This window comes from Tauraco erythrolophus, chromosome W (genome assembly GCF_009769465.1).
Source record: "Tauraco erythrolophus isolate bTauEry1 chromosome W, bTauEry1.pri, whole genome shotgun sequence".
In the NCBI taxonomy this organism is placed as follows: domain Eukaryota; kingdom Metazoa; phylum Chordata; class Aves; order Musophagiformes; family Musophagidae; genus Tauraco; species Tauraco erythrolophus.
In genome coordinates this window covers 15,338,619-15,356,300 of record NC_141497.1, presented here as the reverse complement: position 1 = coordinate 15,356,300, position 17,682 = coordinate 15,338,619, and the positions used below count along the sequence as shown (strand labels likewise).

At 43.2% G+C, this 17,682-nt stretch overlaps 1 protein-coding gene across 1 annotated transcript in view; it reads left to right on the top strand.

The window, feature by feature from the left end:
- The first annotated feature begins 1,733 nt into the window (after positions 1 to 1,733).
- Positions 1,734 to 17,682, top strand: part of LOC147526233 (Golgi phosphoprotein 3) — a 53,966-nt gene continuing 38,017 nt past the window's right edge. The window contains exons 1-2 of the mRNA XM_086630106.1: positions 1,734 to 1,784; positions 9,370 to 9,501. Of these exons, the coding sequence (XP_086486232.1) occupies positions 1,734 to 1,784; positions 9,370 to 9,501 (183 nt within the window). The remainder of the gene's footprint in view (positions 1,785 to 9,369; positions 9,502 to 17,682) is intronic.

The following is a 17,682-nucleotide window of genomic DNA, read 5'->3' as shown; positions in this document are numbered from 1 at the left end:
AGAGTTGGAAGGGACCTTAAAGGTCATCTAGTTCCAACCCCCCTGCCATGGGCAGGGACACCTTCCACTACACCAGGTTACTCAAAGCCTCATCCAACCTGGCCTTGAACACTTCCAGGGATGGAGCATCCACAAGTTCCCTGGGCAACCTGTTCCAGTGCCTCACCACCCTCAATGTAAAAAATTTCTTCCTTATATCTAATAGAAATCTTAATATATTATGATGATTAAAATAATAATTACTTTTTTATAGTATTATTTTTAAATTGTTCTTATCTCAACCCACGAGTCTCCTTCCCTGTTCCCTTTTAATTCTCTTCTCGCGGGTGGGGGAGGGTGAGTGAATGGCTGTGTGACATTTAGTTGGTGGCCAAGTGTCGTGGTTTTAGGCTGAACCAGCAACTAAAACTCACACAGTCTCTCCTTCTCCAGTAGAGAGGAGAGAAAAAAAAAAAACAACAAAGGGACTGAGGGTTGAGACAAGAACAGAGGGAGCACCCACCAACCATGGTCCTGGGCAAAACAGACAGGGCTTTCTCAAAGCAAAACAGTTTATTAATGATTACTTAGAAGGACAAAGGGAAACAAAAAACCGATTACTCGAGAGGACAGAAAGAAACAAAACCAGATCTTAAAACCGACACCTTCCCCCCCCCCCCTTTCCTTTTCCTCCCGGCTCTACCTCCTCCCCCAGCAGCACAGGGGGCAGGGACTGGGGGAGTGCAGGTCAGTTCATTCTGTGCTGTTACTGCTGCTTCTTTCTTAAAGGAGAAGGAGTCCTTACACCCTTTTCCCCTGCTCCAATGGATCCCCTACCCACGAGGAAAAATCCACAAACTTCTCCAGCGTGAGTCCAGCCCACTGGAAACAATCCTCCCCACAGATTGCTCCGGTGTGGGCTTTACCACAGTCTCGGGTACTTAGGGAGCTGTAGCCACTCGCTCCGGCGTGGGTCGTCATGCAGACTCCAGATGCCTCTCTGCCTTGCCGTGCACCCCAACACGACCATCCTCAGGCTCAGGCATCTTCTCCCCACAGGCTGCGAGTGGGTCTCTGCTCCACCGAGGCCGTCCTGGTTGCAGGGGGGCCGCCTGCTATCTCACCATCAGCCGCAGGGGAAACTCGGCTCCGGCACACCTCCTCCCGCTCCATCCTCACTGACCTGGTGTCGATGCAGCTGTTTCTCTCAGATCTCAGTCCTCTCCAGGTGAACTCAGCCCAGTGGGCACCCTGGGAGTGGGGTGCCCCTGAGTTCCCCAGCTGGCTCCGCCGCCGCCATTCTCCGTGGGCGGCGCCGGCCCGACGCAGGCAGCTGCCCGGCCGGGAGCCAGGGAGCGAGGGCAGTGCCCTCCTCCCTTCTCTGCTCGATCCTGGGCAAAGCACCTTTTCCGGTTCCTTTGTCCTGACTTAAATAGGGCAATTCCTAGAGGCACCCTATTGGCTCAACCCTGAGGGGGATGGCAGTCTGATCTGGTGGCCAGAACTAAGCCTAACCCGGTTCCAAAACCGGGGAGGTCGCAGGAAGCAAAACCCCTCTCCTGCCACCAGAACCACCCCCCCCTCCACATCAAACCATGACAGCCGCTATCCATCATATTTGAGAAGTCGTGACAGTCTGGTGAAGTTCCCACTGACTGGAAAAGGGGAAACATAGTCCCCATTTTAAAAAGGGAAAAAAAGAAGACCCAGGGAACTACAGGCCAGTCAGTCTCACCTCTGTGCCCGGCAAGATCATGGAGCTGATCCTCTTGAAAACTATGCTAAGGCACTTGGAAAATAAGGAGGTGATTGGTGACAGTCAACATGGCTTCACTAAGGGCAAATCCTGCCTGACTAATTTGGTGGCCTTCTATAATGGAGTTACAGTGTTGGTGGATAAGGGAAGAGCAACTGACATATCTACCTGGACTTGTGCAAAGCATTTGACACTGTCCCTCAAGACATCCTTGTCTCTAAACTGGAGAGACATTGATTTGAAGGATGGACCACTCGGTGGATAAGGAATTGGCTGGATGGTCGCTCTCAAAGAGTTGTGGTCAACAGCTCGATGTCCAAGAGGAGATCAGTGACGAGTGGTGTTCCTCAGGGGTCAGTACTAGGGCCAGTGCTGTTTAACATCTTTGTTGGTGACATGGACAGTGGGATCGAGTGCACCCTCAGCAAGTTTGCAGATGACACCAAGCTGTGTGGTGTTGTGGACACGCTGGAGGGAAGGGATGCCATCCAGAGGGACCTTGACAGGCTGGAGAGGTGGGCCTGTGAGAACCTCATCAAGTTCAACAAGGCCAAGTGCAAGGGTGTGGGTCAGGGCAATCCCAAGCACTAGTACAGGCTGGGCAGAGAATGGATGGAGAGCAGCCCTGAGGAAAAGGACTTGGGAGTGCTGGTTGATGAGAAGCTCAACATGAGCCGGTAATGTGCGCTGGCAGCTTAGAAAATCAACCGTATCCTGGGCTGCTTCCAAAGAAGCATGGCCAGCAGGTTGAGAGAGGTGATTCTGCCCCTCTACTCTGCTCTCATGAGACCCCACCTGGAATACTGCATTCAGCTCTGGAGTCCCCAACACAAGAAGGACATGGAGCTGCTGGAGCAAGTCCAGAGGAGGGCCACGAAGATGATCAGAGGGCTGGAGCACCTCTGCTATGAAGACAGGCTGAGAGAGTTGGGGCTGTTCAGCCTGGAGAAGAGAAGGCTCCGGGGTGATCTTCTAGCAGCCTTCCAGTACTTAAAGGGGGCCTACAGGAAAGGAGAAAGCTGGAGAGGGACTTTTTACAAGGGCATGTAGTGATAGGACAAGGAGTAATGGCTTTAAAATGAAAGAGGGTAGATTTAGATTGGATATAAGGACGAAATTTTTTATGAGTGGTGAAACACTGGAACCGGCTGCCCAGAGGAGTTGTGGCTGCCCCATCCCTGGAAGTGTTCAAGGCCAGGTTGGACGAGGCTTTGAGCAACCTGGTGTAGTGGAGGGTTTCCCTGCCCATGGCAGGGGTTTGGAACTAGATGATCTTTGAGGTCTGTTCCAACCCTAGTGGTTCTATGATTCTATGAATATCCAAGAGGACACAGTGTTTCTGTTGCATAAGAATACTGATGATAGATGAATTTGGAATTCATAAAATGAAGGTTTTGAGACAACAGAAAGAATTTAACTTCTTTGCTAAAACTTAATTTATAATAAAATAGATACTTTCATTATCCTTTATATATACATACTGCTTGTATTTTGTATTTTACCTCTTTGGATTTGGGAACAGTTTTAAGGAGATTTGTTGTAGAAGTCCTTCGGACGATTCCAGCTGCTTTCAAAAAATCAAAATAATATTAGTAATTGTAGAGAGAGTACATAAAGGAAACAGGTTCTTGTCTTTTTTGGGAATATGATAGCCCTGTGCTCCTCAGTCTGCTAGTACTCTTCATTAAAATCAAAATACTTAAAAACAGTGTTTGTCATCAACAGTGAGAGCTGTGAAGCAGATTAAAGTTGTAAAGTTGCTTGCAACAGATTCTTATGTTGGAGATAGGATGCAAGGGGAAGGAAAAGGCCATCTTTGACATGAAAACTGTGACAGATCAAAATTCCTGTTGACTTTTAACCTGTTGTAATGCACCTGGACAGCGTATGCTGTTATTCCTTTCCCCTCTGCCCTCCCGAGCTGTCTTTCTGTAGATCCAAAAATTACTGCTTCAGACAGGAACTCCTTGACTAAAAAAAGTGAGAGTTCTGTTGCAATTGTGATCAAGTCCATTATGAAATACGACTCACCACAGCTCGTATTTCAAGATAAATTGTCTCTGCCTGTCTTTTGCAGTAGGTTTCAAATGGGTGACAGATGGTGATTTTGGATTATTATGTTCTGTCTGTGCTTTGTGCTGGATAACAATAGGGTAGTAGACATCTCTGAAAGAACTTGCTATTGCTTCAGAGAATCAGAAAGGAACGCTATTGCTGTCCTGTCAGATTTAAACAATATAACTTCAACCATTCTATGATTCTATGAAATTTGTGATGATTAGGGCAATCATTGCTGAGGTCCAAAATGGGGAGCTCAAGGTAGCGATGAATATAGTGCATGATACCTTAAGCATTATGTCCTTTGTGTTTTCTGAGCAGATTGTGTTCATGAATGGCTTCAGTATAGATAGCCTAATAATGTATGATTTTTTTATTATTTTTTTTCTTTTAAGCTCTTTATCCCAAAGACTAACTGAATACTTCTAGCTGTAACTATTCAGGTTGTGAAAACTATTCAGGTTTTGAAATAAGTTTGTCTGTTGAAGTGTGGGTTATCATTGAAGGGGATGCTCTTGCCTTTTGCTATCTGTCCCAACCATGTTCCTTCCCTTTTCCATGCTGCCTCTGCAATTTGTTCATCTTTTCAGTGAATCAGATGAAGAGACTGACCATTAGCTTTCAGGCAGGCCATGTTCTCATCTAGTTGACTAGACAAATGCTACTGTGGCATCAAGAGTGATAGCAGCAATGTGCTGCAATGGGGTGAAAAAATAAGTACTTTGTCTTCAGCAGCAGTTCATGTTTTGTTAGACTGCATTCTCGGGTTTAGCCCAAATGACTAAAAATTAAGATATGGAGGAGGATGTACCTTCTCAAGTTACATGGTTTTGTGCAAGGTTAAAATGAGATGCTGTAACATTGATTTGAAAGGTCAGTAAAACTGAAATGAGTCTCTTGAAAGAAGAATAGTTGAAGTGGTGTGCAGAAAGTAGTGGTTCGAAAGAAACGCTTATGCTGGGAAAGTAATTAAACACTGGGATGCCATTTTGTCCTCAGTTTCTTTTCCTGCTTTTTTCCCCCTTTTTATCCTCTCAAGTGGCTGGTTTTGTTTCTCTTTATCCTTTCAAGTAACTGTTAATAAATTGTTTTGCTTTATTCCCAATCCGAGTCTGTTTTGCCCGGGACCATGGTCGGTGGGTGCTCCCTCTGTTCTTGTCTTGACCCTCAGTCCTTTTATTATATTTTTTTTTCTCTTCTCCACTTCACTGGGGAAGGAGTGAGAGAGCAGCTGTGTGGAGTTAGTTGCCGAATTGGCTTAAACCACGACATATCCTTACAGGCTATTCACCTGCCCCTCATGTGATGGTTCGGTCCAGTAGTAATATTTTGGTCTGGGGTCTTCTTGTTCCTCATTGGATTCCTTCATTGTCTTCAGACAGGTCATTATCTTGTCTAATTGCAGCTGCTGTTGATGGTTGTAGCCTTGAAGCCTCCGTATCTTCTGATTTATGCTGGCTCTGGAGGCCCTGTTTTGACTAAGTAGGTACACTTTCAGTAAATCTAAGTGGAAATTTACAGCTTGTGACCTAAGGCTTCAGCAAATCTAGCTACTCATGCTAGGTGAGTAAAGCTAAGCAAACAGTATACTAAATCACACAATATTATAACTGTAAGTGATTTATTCTATTTAGAACTTGTTTATTTAAGCTAAATAACTGATATCTCTTAACGTTGAGAGGTGTCCTTGCTAAAGGGGAGAATTGCCTGGCATGCAGTCCAGTTGCCATCCAGGGAGAATTCAAATTGGACTCATCCAGCGATGTGTCATTGGTAAAAGATCTTCTTGCTTCAAGGACCACCCTTGAGAGGCATCCCTGCTAAAGGGGAGATTGTCGCTATGCAGCCATGCTGCCTAGCAGGGAGAGCTCAAAGAAGGCTCACTTAGGCTGTCATATTTATGGGATAAAGTGGTTGGCTCATAATCAAATTGCATACAATGGGAGAAGTATGCATGAGGCTCCTTATACCCACAACTTATCAGTGTTCACTGTGTCGCTCTGCTCCTTGTGAGTTTCCTAGAGGAGTTCTTGTCCTGGCTATGACTCAGGCCTTTACCTCCTTTGGAGACTGTACCAAACTGCTGCTGGTTTGGTTAAGGGGGGGTGGGAGGTGTGTCGAGTGCATCCATCACAGGGGCTTCCCAGGCCATGCGTGGCTTACAGATCCATTGCTGTCTGTCAAATTTCATTATCAATCTCCTATGAATTTAACTCATTTTTTAAAGATGTTTTTTTTTTTTTAAAAACTTCTGCCTTCCTATAAAAACAGTTGAATAGAAACATGGAAAAGAAGTTGGCCTTTGATTTTTTCCACCCATGAGCTAGCTTCATTTACCACAGTTCTCATCTGTGGAAAAAGAAAAAAAATAATTGTTTCCTGTGCAAATAGTACATTATTCTATATTGCTATTCTCCCTCTACATACATTATTATTCTCTCTACACTTTTCTTCACTGTCCCATCTATGGCCTCTTTAATAGGCAGTAGTTCTATAATGCTGAGCATTATTGTTTCTCTTTTGTGCACCTTTTTCTAGTTATGCTGTATGTTATTTAAAGTAGATGTCAAGGAGATGTTTGCAATGTTGAAGATAAATGTCTGCTTCTACTCTATTTCAGGTACACCCAGAAGTTTGAGTCAATTTAAAGGATGATTTAGTTAGACTGTTGTGTGCTAAACTGATCTTCTGTGAAGGTCACGGTTTGGTTGTCTGAGGTCTTTGCATTAAGTGCCAAAAATGATCAGTCTATCTGCCTGAACTATCTGGAAAGATCAGTTTAATGGACTGAAAAATGTTCAGGACGACACTGACTGTTATAAAATATCTTTTTCCTCACTGTTTAATAGCAGTATAATCTCTATATATTGAAATATGATGTTCCTTCTCTCGTGAATCACCTCCAAACTCTGAGCCTGGGAAAAAAAAACAAAACAGAAGATGAGGCAGTATATGTTCTATGACTTTAATGTCATCTAGCCCACTAGAGCAAGCAGTTCCATCTATGAAGACCATAATCTTTTTGAGCTGACTTTCAGGATCACTTGATTAAAAACTGTTGGATGATTGTGCAGTATCTATCCTTGGAGGCTTTTAGGACTTGCCTGGATAGAAACCTGAGCAACTTGATCTGGCTTCATAGCTGAACCTGCTTTGAGCAGGAGGTTGGACTAGAGATCTCCTGTGGTCCCTTCCAACCTGAATTATCCTATGATCCTGTATTTCTCTGCAACCCACAGCCTGAGGCCGTATATGTTGAATAACTGCTGGAGCAGAGGAGTTTACATCTGGTAATTGCAGCCGGGAGTGGTATAGTTAATGTCACTTCACTGAAAAATACTCACTTTAAAAATAAATTCAGTTTTCATTGCTAAACAAGGGGGAAAAAAATTCTAGTGCTTGAATTGTTTGCATAATATATCACCTTTTATGAATAGAAAGACGTGTATATTTATCATGCCACAGCTGTTTGTCCAATAGATTTTTAGTTTGTGTATGTGTTGTCTGATTTCAAAAATTATTTTTATGTAAAGAGGCTGTTTGATTGAAAATAGTAGAATGTAGAAGTCATCTTTTGTTTGTTTGTTTGTTTGTTTGTTTGTTTCATCAAGCAAATACTGCACCTTATCTTGCATGTTTTTTGGCAAAGAAATGTCTGGTGGCAGCCAAAATCTTAATTTAGAGAATGGCTGACTTAGAATAGTAGCTGATACTTGCAAAGTATCAGCTCTGAGTAGAAGGCTGATTAGATAACTTCTCAAATGCCTTTCCACCCTTATATTTATGGCCTTTAAAATAATTGTCTGACATATTTCAGTAATTACTTTCTAGACATTCAGAGCTTTTGTGGAATTTTCAGAAGTATCCATCTATATAATACAGCTCTTGAAAATAGCCAAGTGCTAAATGGAAACAAATATTATCATGTTCTATATTTAATGGCATGTGTTAGTGACTGGTTTGTGTGTTTAGCAGACTTCAGATGTATGCATCTGCTATCTCTACACATTGGCAACTTTTATTTGCAAATAGAATAAAATTGGTATTGCTCTTGATTTAAGCTAGTCTTTGTTACTGGTTAGGATTAATTTTATGAAAGGGAGTGTTCTCTTTTTTTTCTTGTTTCTTGTACTTTTCTCTAAAGAATCTCAAAGTGGATGTTTTCACAGAGATGCATCACTAGAGGAGTTTTGGAAGGTCTTTCTGGATCATACCAAGTGTTTCCACAGTCATTTCTCAAAGGACAAATAATTTCTCAGAATTAATTTGTTTTGTTTTAGATACTATTCTTGCATGTTTTTTAATATTTAACTGTTGGCTACTCTGTAATTAAAATAGAATCCTTTTTATAAGATTTTTTTTTGTGCTGATTGCCACATTTATGTTTGGACTTTTAATTTCCAACATACTCCATATTTTATGTAATATCAATTTTTCAGGTTATTATTACTTCATTGGTGCCATATTGTTTATGGATGTAAAATCATGTTAATGTTTCTCAGGAAACTCGAATAAGCCTATATGATATCGATAATGCCAAATACTCGATGTCTTAAAAATGTATTAAGTTTATTTTGACTACACATAAACTGCACTTTATATCTCACAGTTCTTGATATCTTGCTGTTTTGTTTTGTATCACTTTCCTGAAGTTTCCCTGCTCTTCAAAGAGCAGAGACTAAGTGTCAAAACTAATAGGGGATAAGTCTGTTTTCTCTTTCATGTTTTTAATACAGGAATGGTAGTTGACTAGTGATGCTACTTCAAAAGTGTATGAGGGCCAGAGAATTGCCTAGAGAATGCAGTAAGCTTCTTTTTCTATTTGCTTTCAGGTGGAGATGAAAATATCATAGAATCATAGAATGGTTAGAGTTGGAAGGGACCTTAAAGATCATCTAGTTCCAACCCCCCTGCCATGGGCAGAGAAATCCTCCACTACACCAGGTTGCCCAAAGCCTCATCCAACCTGGCCTTGAACACTTCCAGGGATGGGGCATCCACAACTTCTCTGGGCAATCTGTTCCACTGCCTCACCACCCTCAGAGTGAAAAATTTCTTCCTTATATCTAATCTAAATCTCCCCTCTTTCAGTTTGAATCCATTGCCCCTTGTCCTATCACTACACGCCCTTGTAAAAAGTCCCTCTCCAGCTTTCCTGTAGGCTCCCTTTAGGTACTGGAAAGCTGCAATAAGATCACCCCGGAGCCTTCTCTTCTCCAGGCTGAACAGTCCCAACTCTCTCAGCCTGTCTTCATAGCAGAGGTGTTCCAGCCCTCGGATCATCTTCGTGGCCCTCCTCTGGACCCGCTCCAGTAGCTCCATGTTGTTCTTGTGTTGGGAACTCCAGAGTTGAACACAGTATTCTAGGTGGGGTCTCACGAGAGCTGAGTAGAGGGGCAGAATCACTTCCCTCGACCTGCTGGCCACACGTCTTTGGATGCAGCCCAGGATACGGTTGGCTTTCTGGGCTGCCAGTGCACATTGCCGGCTCATGTAGAACTTCTCATCCACCAGCACTCCCAAGTCCTTTTCCTCAGGGCTGCTCTTGATATCTTACTGTCTTTCATTCTTCACAGGGCTACACATCATTCTGGAATGATTGCATCTCCTCAGGATTGCGTGGCTGTATGTTAATCGAATTGGCATTGCGAGGGCGTCTTCAGTTAGAGGCTTGTGGAATGAGGCGCAAAAGTCTATTAACAAGAAAGGTAAGTGGAGGAAAATGGTTGCGTTTATTTTTATGTCATGTTCCAGGCAATACTGTAGCTATAAATTACAACTTTTTGTAAAAAAAAAAGACTTTTTGTTTTTTCATTATATGGGGATAGGGATTCTGAGTAGTGACCTAAGTTAGATGCAGAGAGTTATTACAGACTGAGAGAGTTAAGGTTGTTCAGCCTGGAGAAGAGAAGGTTCCGGGGTGATCTTATAGCAGCCTTCCAGTACTTAAAGGGGGCCTGGAGAGGGACTTTTTGCAAGGGCATGTAGTGATAGGACAAGGGGCAATGGATTTACACTGAAAGGGGAGATTTAGATAAGATCTAAGGAAGAAATTCTTCACTGTGAGAGTGGTGAGGCACTGGAACAGATTGCCCAGAGAAGTTGTGGATGCCCCATCCCTGGACATGTTCAAGGCCAGGTTGGATGAGGCTTTGGGCAACCTGGTGTAGTGGAGAGTGTCCCTGCCCATAGCAGAGGAGTTGGAACTAGATGATCTTGAAGATCCCTTCCAACCCAAACCATTCTATGATTCTATTACCTAAAGAGTTTAAACAGTGAACTGAAGTGCCTTGTAAAATCTTCTGTACTTGTTCTCTGCTCCTGTTTGTTCTCTTGATGTGTTCCTGCTGCTGTTGGGAACCTTGCACAAACAGTTGGCAGTGACTCTGGCCAGGGTGCAGTGGCAGCAGTTGCTGCTGAAGGTCAGTAGTTGTAATCTGCTGAAGGAACTGGATTTTGCAATGTTGTTGAGATGTGGGCTGGGGGTGAGAGGGATGGCCAACTGGCAGCCTGCCAGATGTATCCTGCAAGTCAACAGTTTAATTCTGCTGTAAAGTGTTGCAGTTAGTGCTTGCAATGCATGGGAAGGAAATGATCCTTGTACCTTGGGCCCCTGATAACACAAAACTGTATCTAGTTTAAGCATGTGGCCAATGTGTTAAATGTGTTGTACTCAGTGACCTTTAAGATGGGCAAATTTTTAAGGTTCTGATACCCGAAAAGTCGGTGCAATTGAAATTGAACTTTCCAAGACTCGTTTTGGAGATTTAGAAAGTAGGCATTCTTTATTGTGGCACCGGGTGCATGGGGGATATCTCCTCCTGGCGTGCACACCTGGCCCCTGGACAGAAACTTAGTTATACACTACAATCATGCATATTCATCACATGTTTACATATTCATTGTTATTCTCTTAAACAATTGGTTAATTTTCTCTCGCTTTACATGTAAATTACTTCGCATGCTCAGTTCTCTTCCTCCGCCCCTTTCTTTTGGGTCTGGGGTGTGTTTAGGGTAGATGGTCCATGAGTCCGTGGTCACAATCTTCCCCTTGATAAAGAGTTTCCCTTCTAATCACTTCTGGCAGCTTCAAGGATAGTCATCTTGTTATGTTCTTTAGGTATGTATTCACCTACTAAATACCTCATAAAATTCTTACACAAAAATTTTAACCCCTTCATTGTCGGGTAACAATTCCCTCCTTTTCTTTATCCTTGCGAATTCTTTCACAAAAATTCATATTGTTCATGTTTAAGAACAGTGTCAAGACTGGTGTTTCTGCCACTTTAAGTATCTCTAAGAAAAGATACCTAAATTTATGTATACACAGAACATGAGTCTTTTTCTTAGTATAGAGATAACTTCTCAAAGCAAGCATTCAGGTATTCTCGCTTACATTAGAAGTAAGCAGGCTCTTTGCCAATTGTGCTATGCAACATGAAAATCAGTCTCACACATATAATTTATACCAGCAGACTACTCAATTTGCTTTGCCTAATCCTACAAATGACCTAAACTGACTTTCAAAGTTCTTCCAAGTTCCATGTTTGCTTCAGTTAGTCCATCTCAGGCTATACATCTGTTGACAACTGTTTTTTCTCATTCTTATCTTAAAAGTAGAACTGAACCTCGTATGTTTTACAAGTCTCCAAGTTGTATTTTTATTATGCTGGCATGTAAATTTTGTGAGAGTGATTAATGAGACCTGGAGATAATTACCCTCAATAACTTCCCATGATGCCAGTTAAGCACAAAGTATTTTCCAGTATGTTTGTCATTTGTGATTTCGGAGAACATACCATAAAAATAGTCTGCCACATACCAGAAAGAATAGATTGCAAAGAAGAAACCATTGTTTGGGAAAGCTAGATAGTTGTTTATGTATAAACAAAACACTAGTTTTATGTCTCAGAGCTTTTATATTGCTACCATCTGTGCAGAAGTAATAAAAGTAATAGAAAACTTCAGCAGAGTTCAGGAAGTCTAGTTTTTCTGTCTTTCAACACCCAAGTAGAGCTGGCTGAAATTTTTCCTCTGAAATATTATTCTAATGGAAAACAGACTACCTGTAAATTCAGAATTTACTGTTTACTAAAGTGAAAGCTTTCTCTAACCTAGATTGTGCCTCCTAGCTGAGAAACCCTGAAGTTAGGGGTTTCGTGTCTTCTTGATAGACCGTCAGATATATTGCCTTAGAGCTAGGACTTTCAGACTCTTCAGGAGCTATAATTGTTGTCTATCTTGGCTTTCTGTTGCTTTCCAGGTTGGCCAGCTCCACTTCTGATCGGGCTACCATGGCTAAAAAGGGTTAAAACTGTTTCTGCTGTCTCTAAATGAAGTTTCAGAAATTGCATTCTTTACTAAATTTTGAAGTCTTTTTGTTTGTTCCTTTCATAAAAGAAGAATTTGGAATTTCCTGATGTCGTGGTTTTAGGCTGATCCAGCAACTAAAACTCACACAGTCTCTCCTTCTCCAGTAAAGTAGAGAGGAGAGGGAAAAAAACCCAAAGGGACTGAGGGTTGAGACAAGAACAGAGGGAGCACCCACCAACCATGGTCCCGGGCAAAACAGACTGGGCTTTCTCAAAGCAAAACAGTTTATTAATGATTACTTAGAAGGACAAAGGGAAACAAAAACCGATTACTCGAGAGGACAGAAAGAAACAAAACCAGATCTTAAAACCGACACCTTCCCCCCCCTTTCCTTTTCCTCCTGGCTCTACCTCCTCCCCCCAGCAGCACAGGGGGCAGGGACTGGGGGAGTGCAGGTCAGTTCATTCCGTGCTGTTACTGCTGCTTCTTTCTTAAAGAAGAAGGAGTCCTTACACCCTTTTCCCCTGCTCCAATGGATCCCCTACCCACGAGGAAAAATCCACAAACTTCTCCAGCGTGAGTCCAGCCCACTGGAAACAATCCTTCCCCACAGATTGCTCCGGTGTGGGCTTTACCACAGTCTCGGATACTTAGGGAGCTGTAGCCACTCGCTCCGGCGTGGGTCGTCACGCAGACTCCAGATGTCTCTCTGCCTTGTCGTGCATCCCAACACAACCATCCTCAGGCTCAGGCATCTTCTCCCCACAGGCTGCGAGTGGGTCTCTGCTCACCGAGGCCGTCCTGGTTGCAGGGGGGCCGCCTGCCATCTCACCATCAGCCGCAGGGGAAACTCGGCTCTGGCACACCTCCTCCTGCTCCATCCTCACTGACCTGCTGTCAATGCAGCTGTTTCTCTCAGATCTCAGTCCTCTCCAGGTGAACTCAGCCCAGTGGGCACCCCGGGAGTGGGGTGCCCCCGAGTTCCCCAGCTGGCTCCGCCGCCGCCATCCTCTGTGGGCGGCGCCGGCCCGACACAGGCAGCTGCCCGGCCGGGAGCCAGGGAGCGGGGGCAGTGCCCTCCTCCCTTCCCTGCTCGATCCTGGGCAAAGCACCTTTTCCGGTTCCTTTGTCCCGACTTAAATAGGGCAATTCGTAGAGGTGCCCTATTGGCTCAACCCCGAGGGGGATGGCAGTCTGATCTGGTGGCCAGAACTAAGCCTAACCCGGTTCCAAAACCGGGGAGGTCACAGGGACCAAAACCCCTCTCCTGCCACCAGAACCACCCTCCCCTCCACATCAAACCATGACACCTGAGAACAGGAATTCAGGGTTTCAGGTAACACTGGTGATGTTTCTCCTTCAGAAGGTTCCTCTTTGGTTTATTTCAGTTTGATTGCAATAGATCTTTTGTTTTGCTTTTAAGTAGAGGGTGCTAGATGAGGGTTTAAGGAGTACTATTAAGCTTGAATATAAAATGAAAAGGCATTTAGAAAGAGAAGTTTAGACTGGGTAGTGTTATATGCATTATCTCAGAGAAGCTCTGCTGTTGTGGTTTTTCATAAATGTAAATTGAATCTGAGTCAGGGACAAGACTTTGACCTAACACTGACCTCTAATACGGAATATGAGTCTGTGTGGATCTTAGGATGATCCTGAGGGGCCTGTTGCTGCTAAAATAAATAAATATTTTATTTTATTTTATTTTATTTTATTTTATTTTATTTTATTTTATTTTATTTTATTTTATTTTATTTTTTTATTTTATTTTAGAATCATAGAATCATAGAATGGTTAGGATTGGAAGGGACCTCAAAGATCATCTACTTCCAATCCCCCTGCCATGGGCAGAGAAATCCTTCACTACACCAGGTTGCCCAAAGCCTCATCCAACCTGGCCTTGAACACCTCCAGGGATGGGGCAGCCACGAGTTCCCTGGGCAACCTGTTCCAGTACCTCACCACCCTAGATGTAAATAATTTCTTTCTTATATCTAACCTAAATCTGCCCTCTTTCAGTTTAAATCCATTGCCCCGTGTCCTATCACTACACACCCTTGTAAAAAGTCCCTCTCCAGCTTTCCTGTAGGCCCCCTTTAGGTACTGGAAAGCTGCTATAAGATCACCCCGGAGCCTTCTCTTCTCCAGGCTGAACAGCCCCAACTCTCTCAGCCTGTCTTCATAGCAGAGGTGCTCCAGCCCTCTGATCATCTTCAGGGCCCTCCTCTGGACTCGTTCCAGTAGCTCCATGTCCTTCTTGTGTTGGGGACTCCAGAGCTGAACGCAGTATTCCAGGTGGGGTCTCACGAGAGCTGAGTAGAGGGGCAGAATCACCTCCCTCGACCTGCTGGCCATGCTTCTTTGGAAGCAGCCCAGGATACGGTTGGCTTTCTGGGCTGCCAGCGCACACATTGCCAGCACTCCCAAGTCCTTTTCCTCAGGGCTGCTCTCAACCCATTCTCCGCCCAGCCTGTACTTGTGCATGGGATTGCCCCGACCCAGGTGCAGGACCTTGCACTTGGCCTTGTTGAACTTCATGAGGTTCTCACAGGCCCACCTCTCCAGCCTGTCAAGGTCCCTCTGGATGGCATCCCTTCCCTCCAGCGTGTCCACAACACCACACAACTTGGTGTCATCTGCAAACTTGCTGAGGGTGCACTTGATCCCACTGTCCATGACTCCAACAAAGATGTTAAATAGCACTGGTCCCAGTACCGACCCCTGAGGAACACCACTCGTCACTGGCCTCCACGTGGACATTGAACCATTGACCACAACTCTTTGAGAGCGACCATCCAGCCAATTCCTTATCCACCGAGTGGTCCATCCATCAAAACCACATCTTTCCAGTTTAGAGATAAGGATGTCGTGTGGGACAGTATCAAATGCTTTAGATAAGTCCAGGTAGACAATGATGTCAGTTGCTCTTCCCCTATCCATCAATGCTGTAACCCTTATCCACCAACACTGTAACTCCATCATAGAAGGCCACCAAATTAGTCAGGCAGGATTTGCCCTTAGTGAAGCCATGTTGGCTGTCACCAATCACCTCCTTGTTTTCTATGTGCCTTAGCATAGTCGCCAGGAGGATCTGCTCCATGGTCTTGCAGGGCACAGAGGTGAGACTGACTGGCCTGTAGTTCCCTGGGTCTTCTTTTTTTCCCTTTTTTAAAGATGGGGGCTATGTTTCCCCTTTCTCCAGTCATTGGGAACTTCACCAGATTGTCACGATTGCCACTTCACCACATTGCCATTTTATTTTATTTTATTTTATTTTATTTTATTTTATTTTATTTTATTTTATTTTATTTTATTTTATTTTATATTTTATTTTATTTTATTTTATTTTATCGTGAGCAGGCTATTGTAACCCTCAGTTATCTTCACAGACTGTTACATGGCTATATGATGCTTTTTTAAAAGACTTATAAAACTGATTTCTATTTGCCATGGCTCTGTGGTCTGCAAAGTGATCTGTAATAGCTTGAGACTCTCTGGGTTAGATCAGGGAATGCATTGGCAGCCACAGTCTATGTTTTGCTGTAGAAAGTTCTGTAAACAGGTTGATACCTGAAAAGAAATTGAACTTTCCAAGACTCGTTTTGGAGTTTTAGAAAGCAGGCATTCTTTATTGCAGCGCTGGGTGCACGGGGGATTTCTCCTCCTAGCGTGCACACCGGCTTCTGGACAGAAAATTAGTTATACACTACAATCATGCATAATTCATAACATATTTACATATTCTTAAACAATTGGTTAATTTTCTCTCGCTTTACATGTAGATTACTTTGCATGCTCAGTTCTTTTCCTCCGCCCCTTTCTTTTGGGTCTGGGGTATGTTTAGGGTAGGAGGTCCCTGAGTCAGTGGTCACGAACTCCTCCTGCCGGAATTACCTTTTCCCCCAATTCACTGCTGCGCATGTTCACAGTTCAGAAAAACATGAGAACAAAATTTATACATTTTCTGGGATGTTCCCTCCAAAGGCAGACAGTTCTTGATAAAGAGTCTCCTTTTAAATCACTCCTGACAGCTTCAAGGATGGTCATCTTGTTAGTTTCTTTAGGTATGCGTAAATCACCTACCGCCTACTAAACCCTTCATGAAACTCTTACACAAAAACTTTAACTCCTTCATTGTCGGGTAACAATTCCCCCCTTTTCTTCATCCTTGCGAATTTCGCAAAAGTTCATATTTAAGAACTGTGGGTAGCGCCCAAACTCTTCTAGTCAATCTGGTTAATTTGTACCAGAAGATAAAGTTTACGATTTTTAGTATTGTTACTGCTACCAGTACTACAAGCAAAGGATGTATTAATAAGTTCAACACTTTAGTTGCCAATGGTGAATATTCTACAAAAATATCCCACCAATGATGTTCTCCATCTCTCTTTACTCATTCCAGGACGTGGTGTATTTCTTCAGCATCGTGATGGACAGTTATCAGAGTTTTTTGTCCATTTTCCCATATAAGATTTCAAAGGGACTCAATTTTTCTTTGGTTCTTGGTTTAGTTTGAATAAGGCAATTGGAAGGGCCTGATCCCATCTCAAGTTGGTTTCTTGACAAATTTCACTTAGCTGTGTTTTTATTAAGTGATTCATTTTCTCCACCTGCCCGCTTGCTTGGGGGCGAGAAGGCGTGTGCAATTTCCAGTGGATTTCTAAAAATTTACTAACAGATTGCATTACTTGCGATACAAAATGCGGCCCTCTGTCTGAAGAAATTACTTCAGGGACTCCAAACCGAGGGATGATTTCCCTTAGCAAAACTTTAGTCACTTCTCGGGCTTTGTTAGTCTGACAGGGAAATGCTTCAGGCCATCCGGAATAGGTATCTGTTAATACTAACAGATATCTATATCCCCCTTTTCTAGGCAATTCCGAGAAGTCTATTTGCCAATTTTGGCCTGGAACACATCCTTTGCCAATGTTTCCAAACTTTACCCGGTCCTCTACCTTTGTGTTATTCTTTAAACAGGTTTCACATCTCCTAACCACATTTTTCACAGTTTGAAATAAACTTCGGGCTATTATTTGCTTAGAGAGAGAATTATATAAAGCTTCCGTTCCCCAACGAATTTTGCCATGCTCAGTTCTTATCAACATCCATAGTATTCTAAAGGGAACTATTACTGGATTGTCCTCTACTGTTGCCCATCCTGATGGATTAACCTTAGCTTTTAAATCTTTGATAAGCTTTTTATCTTTTTCATCATATTCTACCTTTTCAGGTAGTGATAAAGATTTTTCTGGGATCAAACTTAATACCTCACCTTGTTCCGCTGCTTGCCTCGCCTTATGATCAGCCAATTCGTTACCCACCTCCTTGTCAGTGTTACCTTTTTGATGTCCTTTACAATGCATGATGGCCACAGCTGCCGGAAGCTGAACTGCTTCTAAAAGTCACAGTATCATATCGGCATGTTTAATACCTTTTCCTTGTGTGGTTAAAAGTCCTCTTTTAGTTTTTGAAGTTTTCTTCTAATATCTTCTGATGACTGGCCCAAAAACAACGATACCAATTGTTGCTGCCCTACATCAGATGAGGGGTCTAAGGTGGTATATTTACGCATTGCCAAT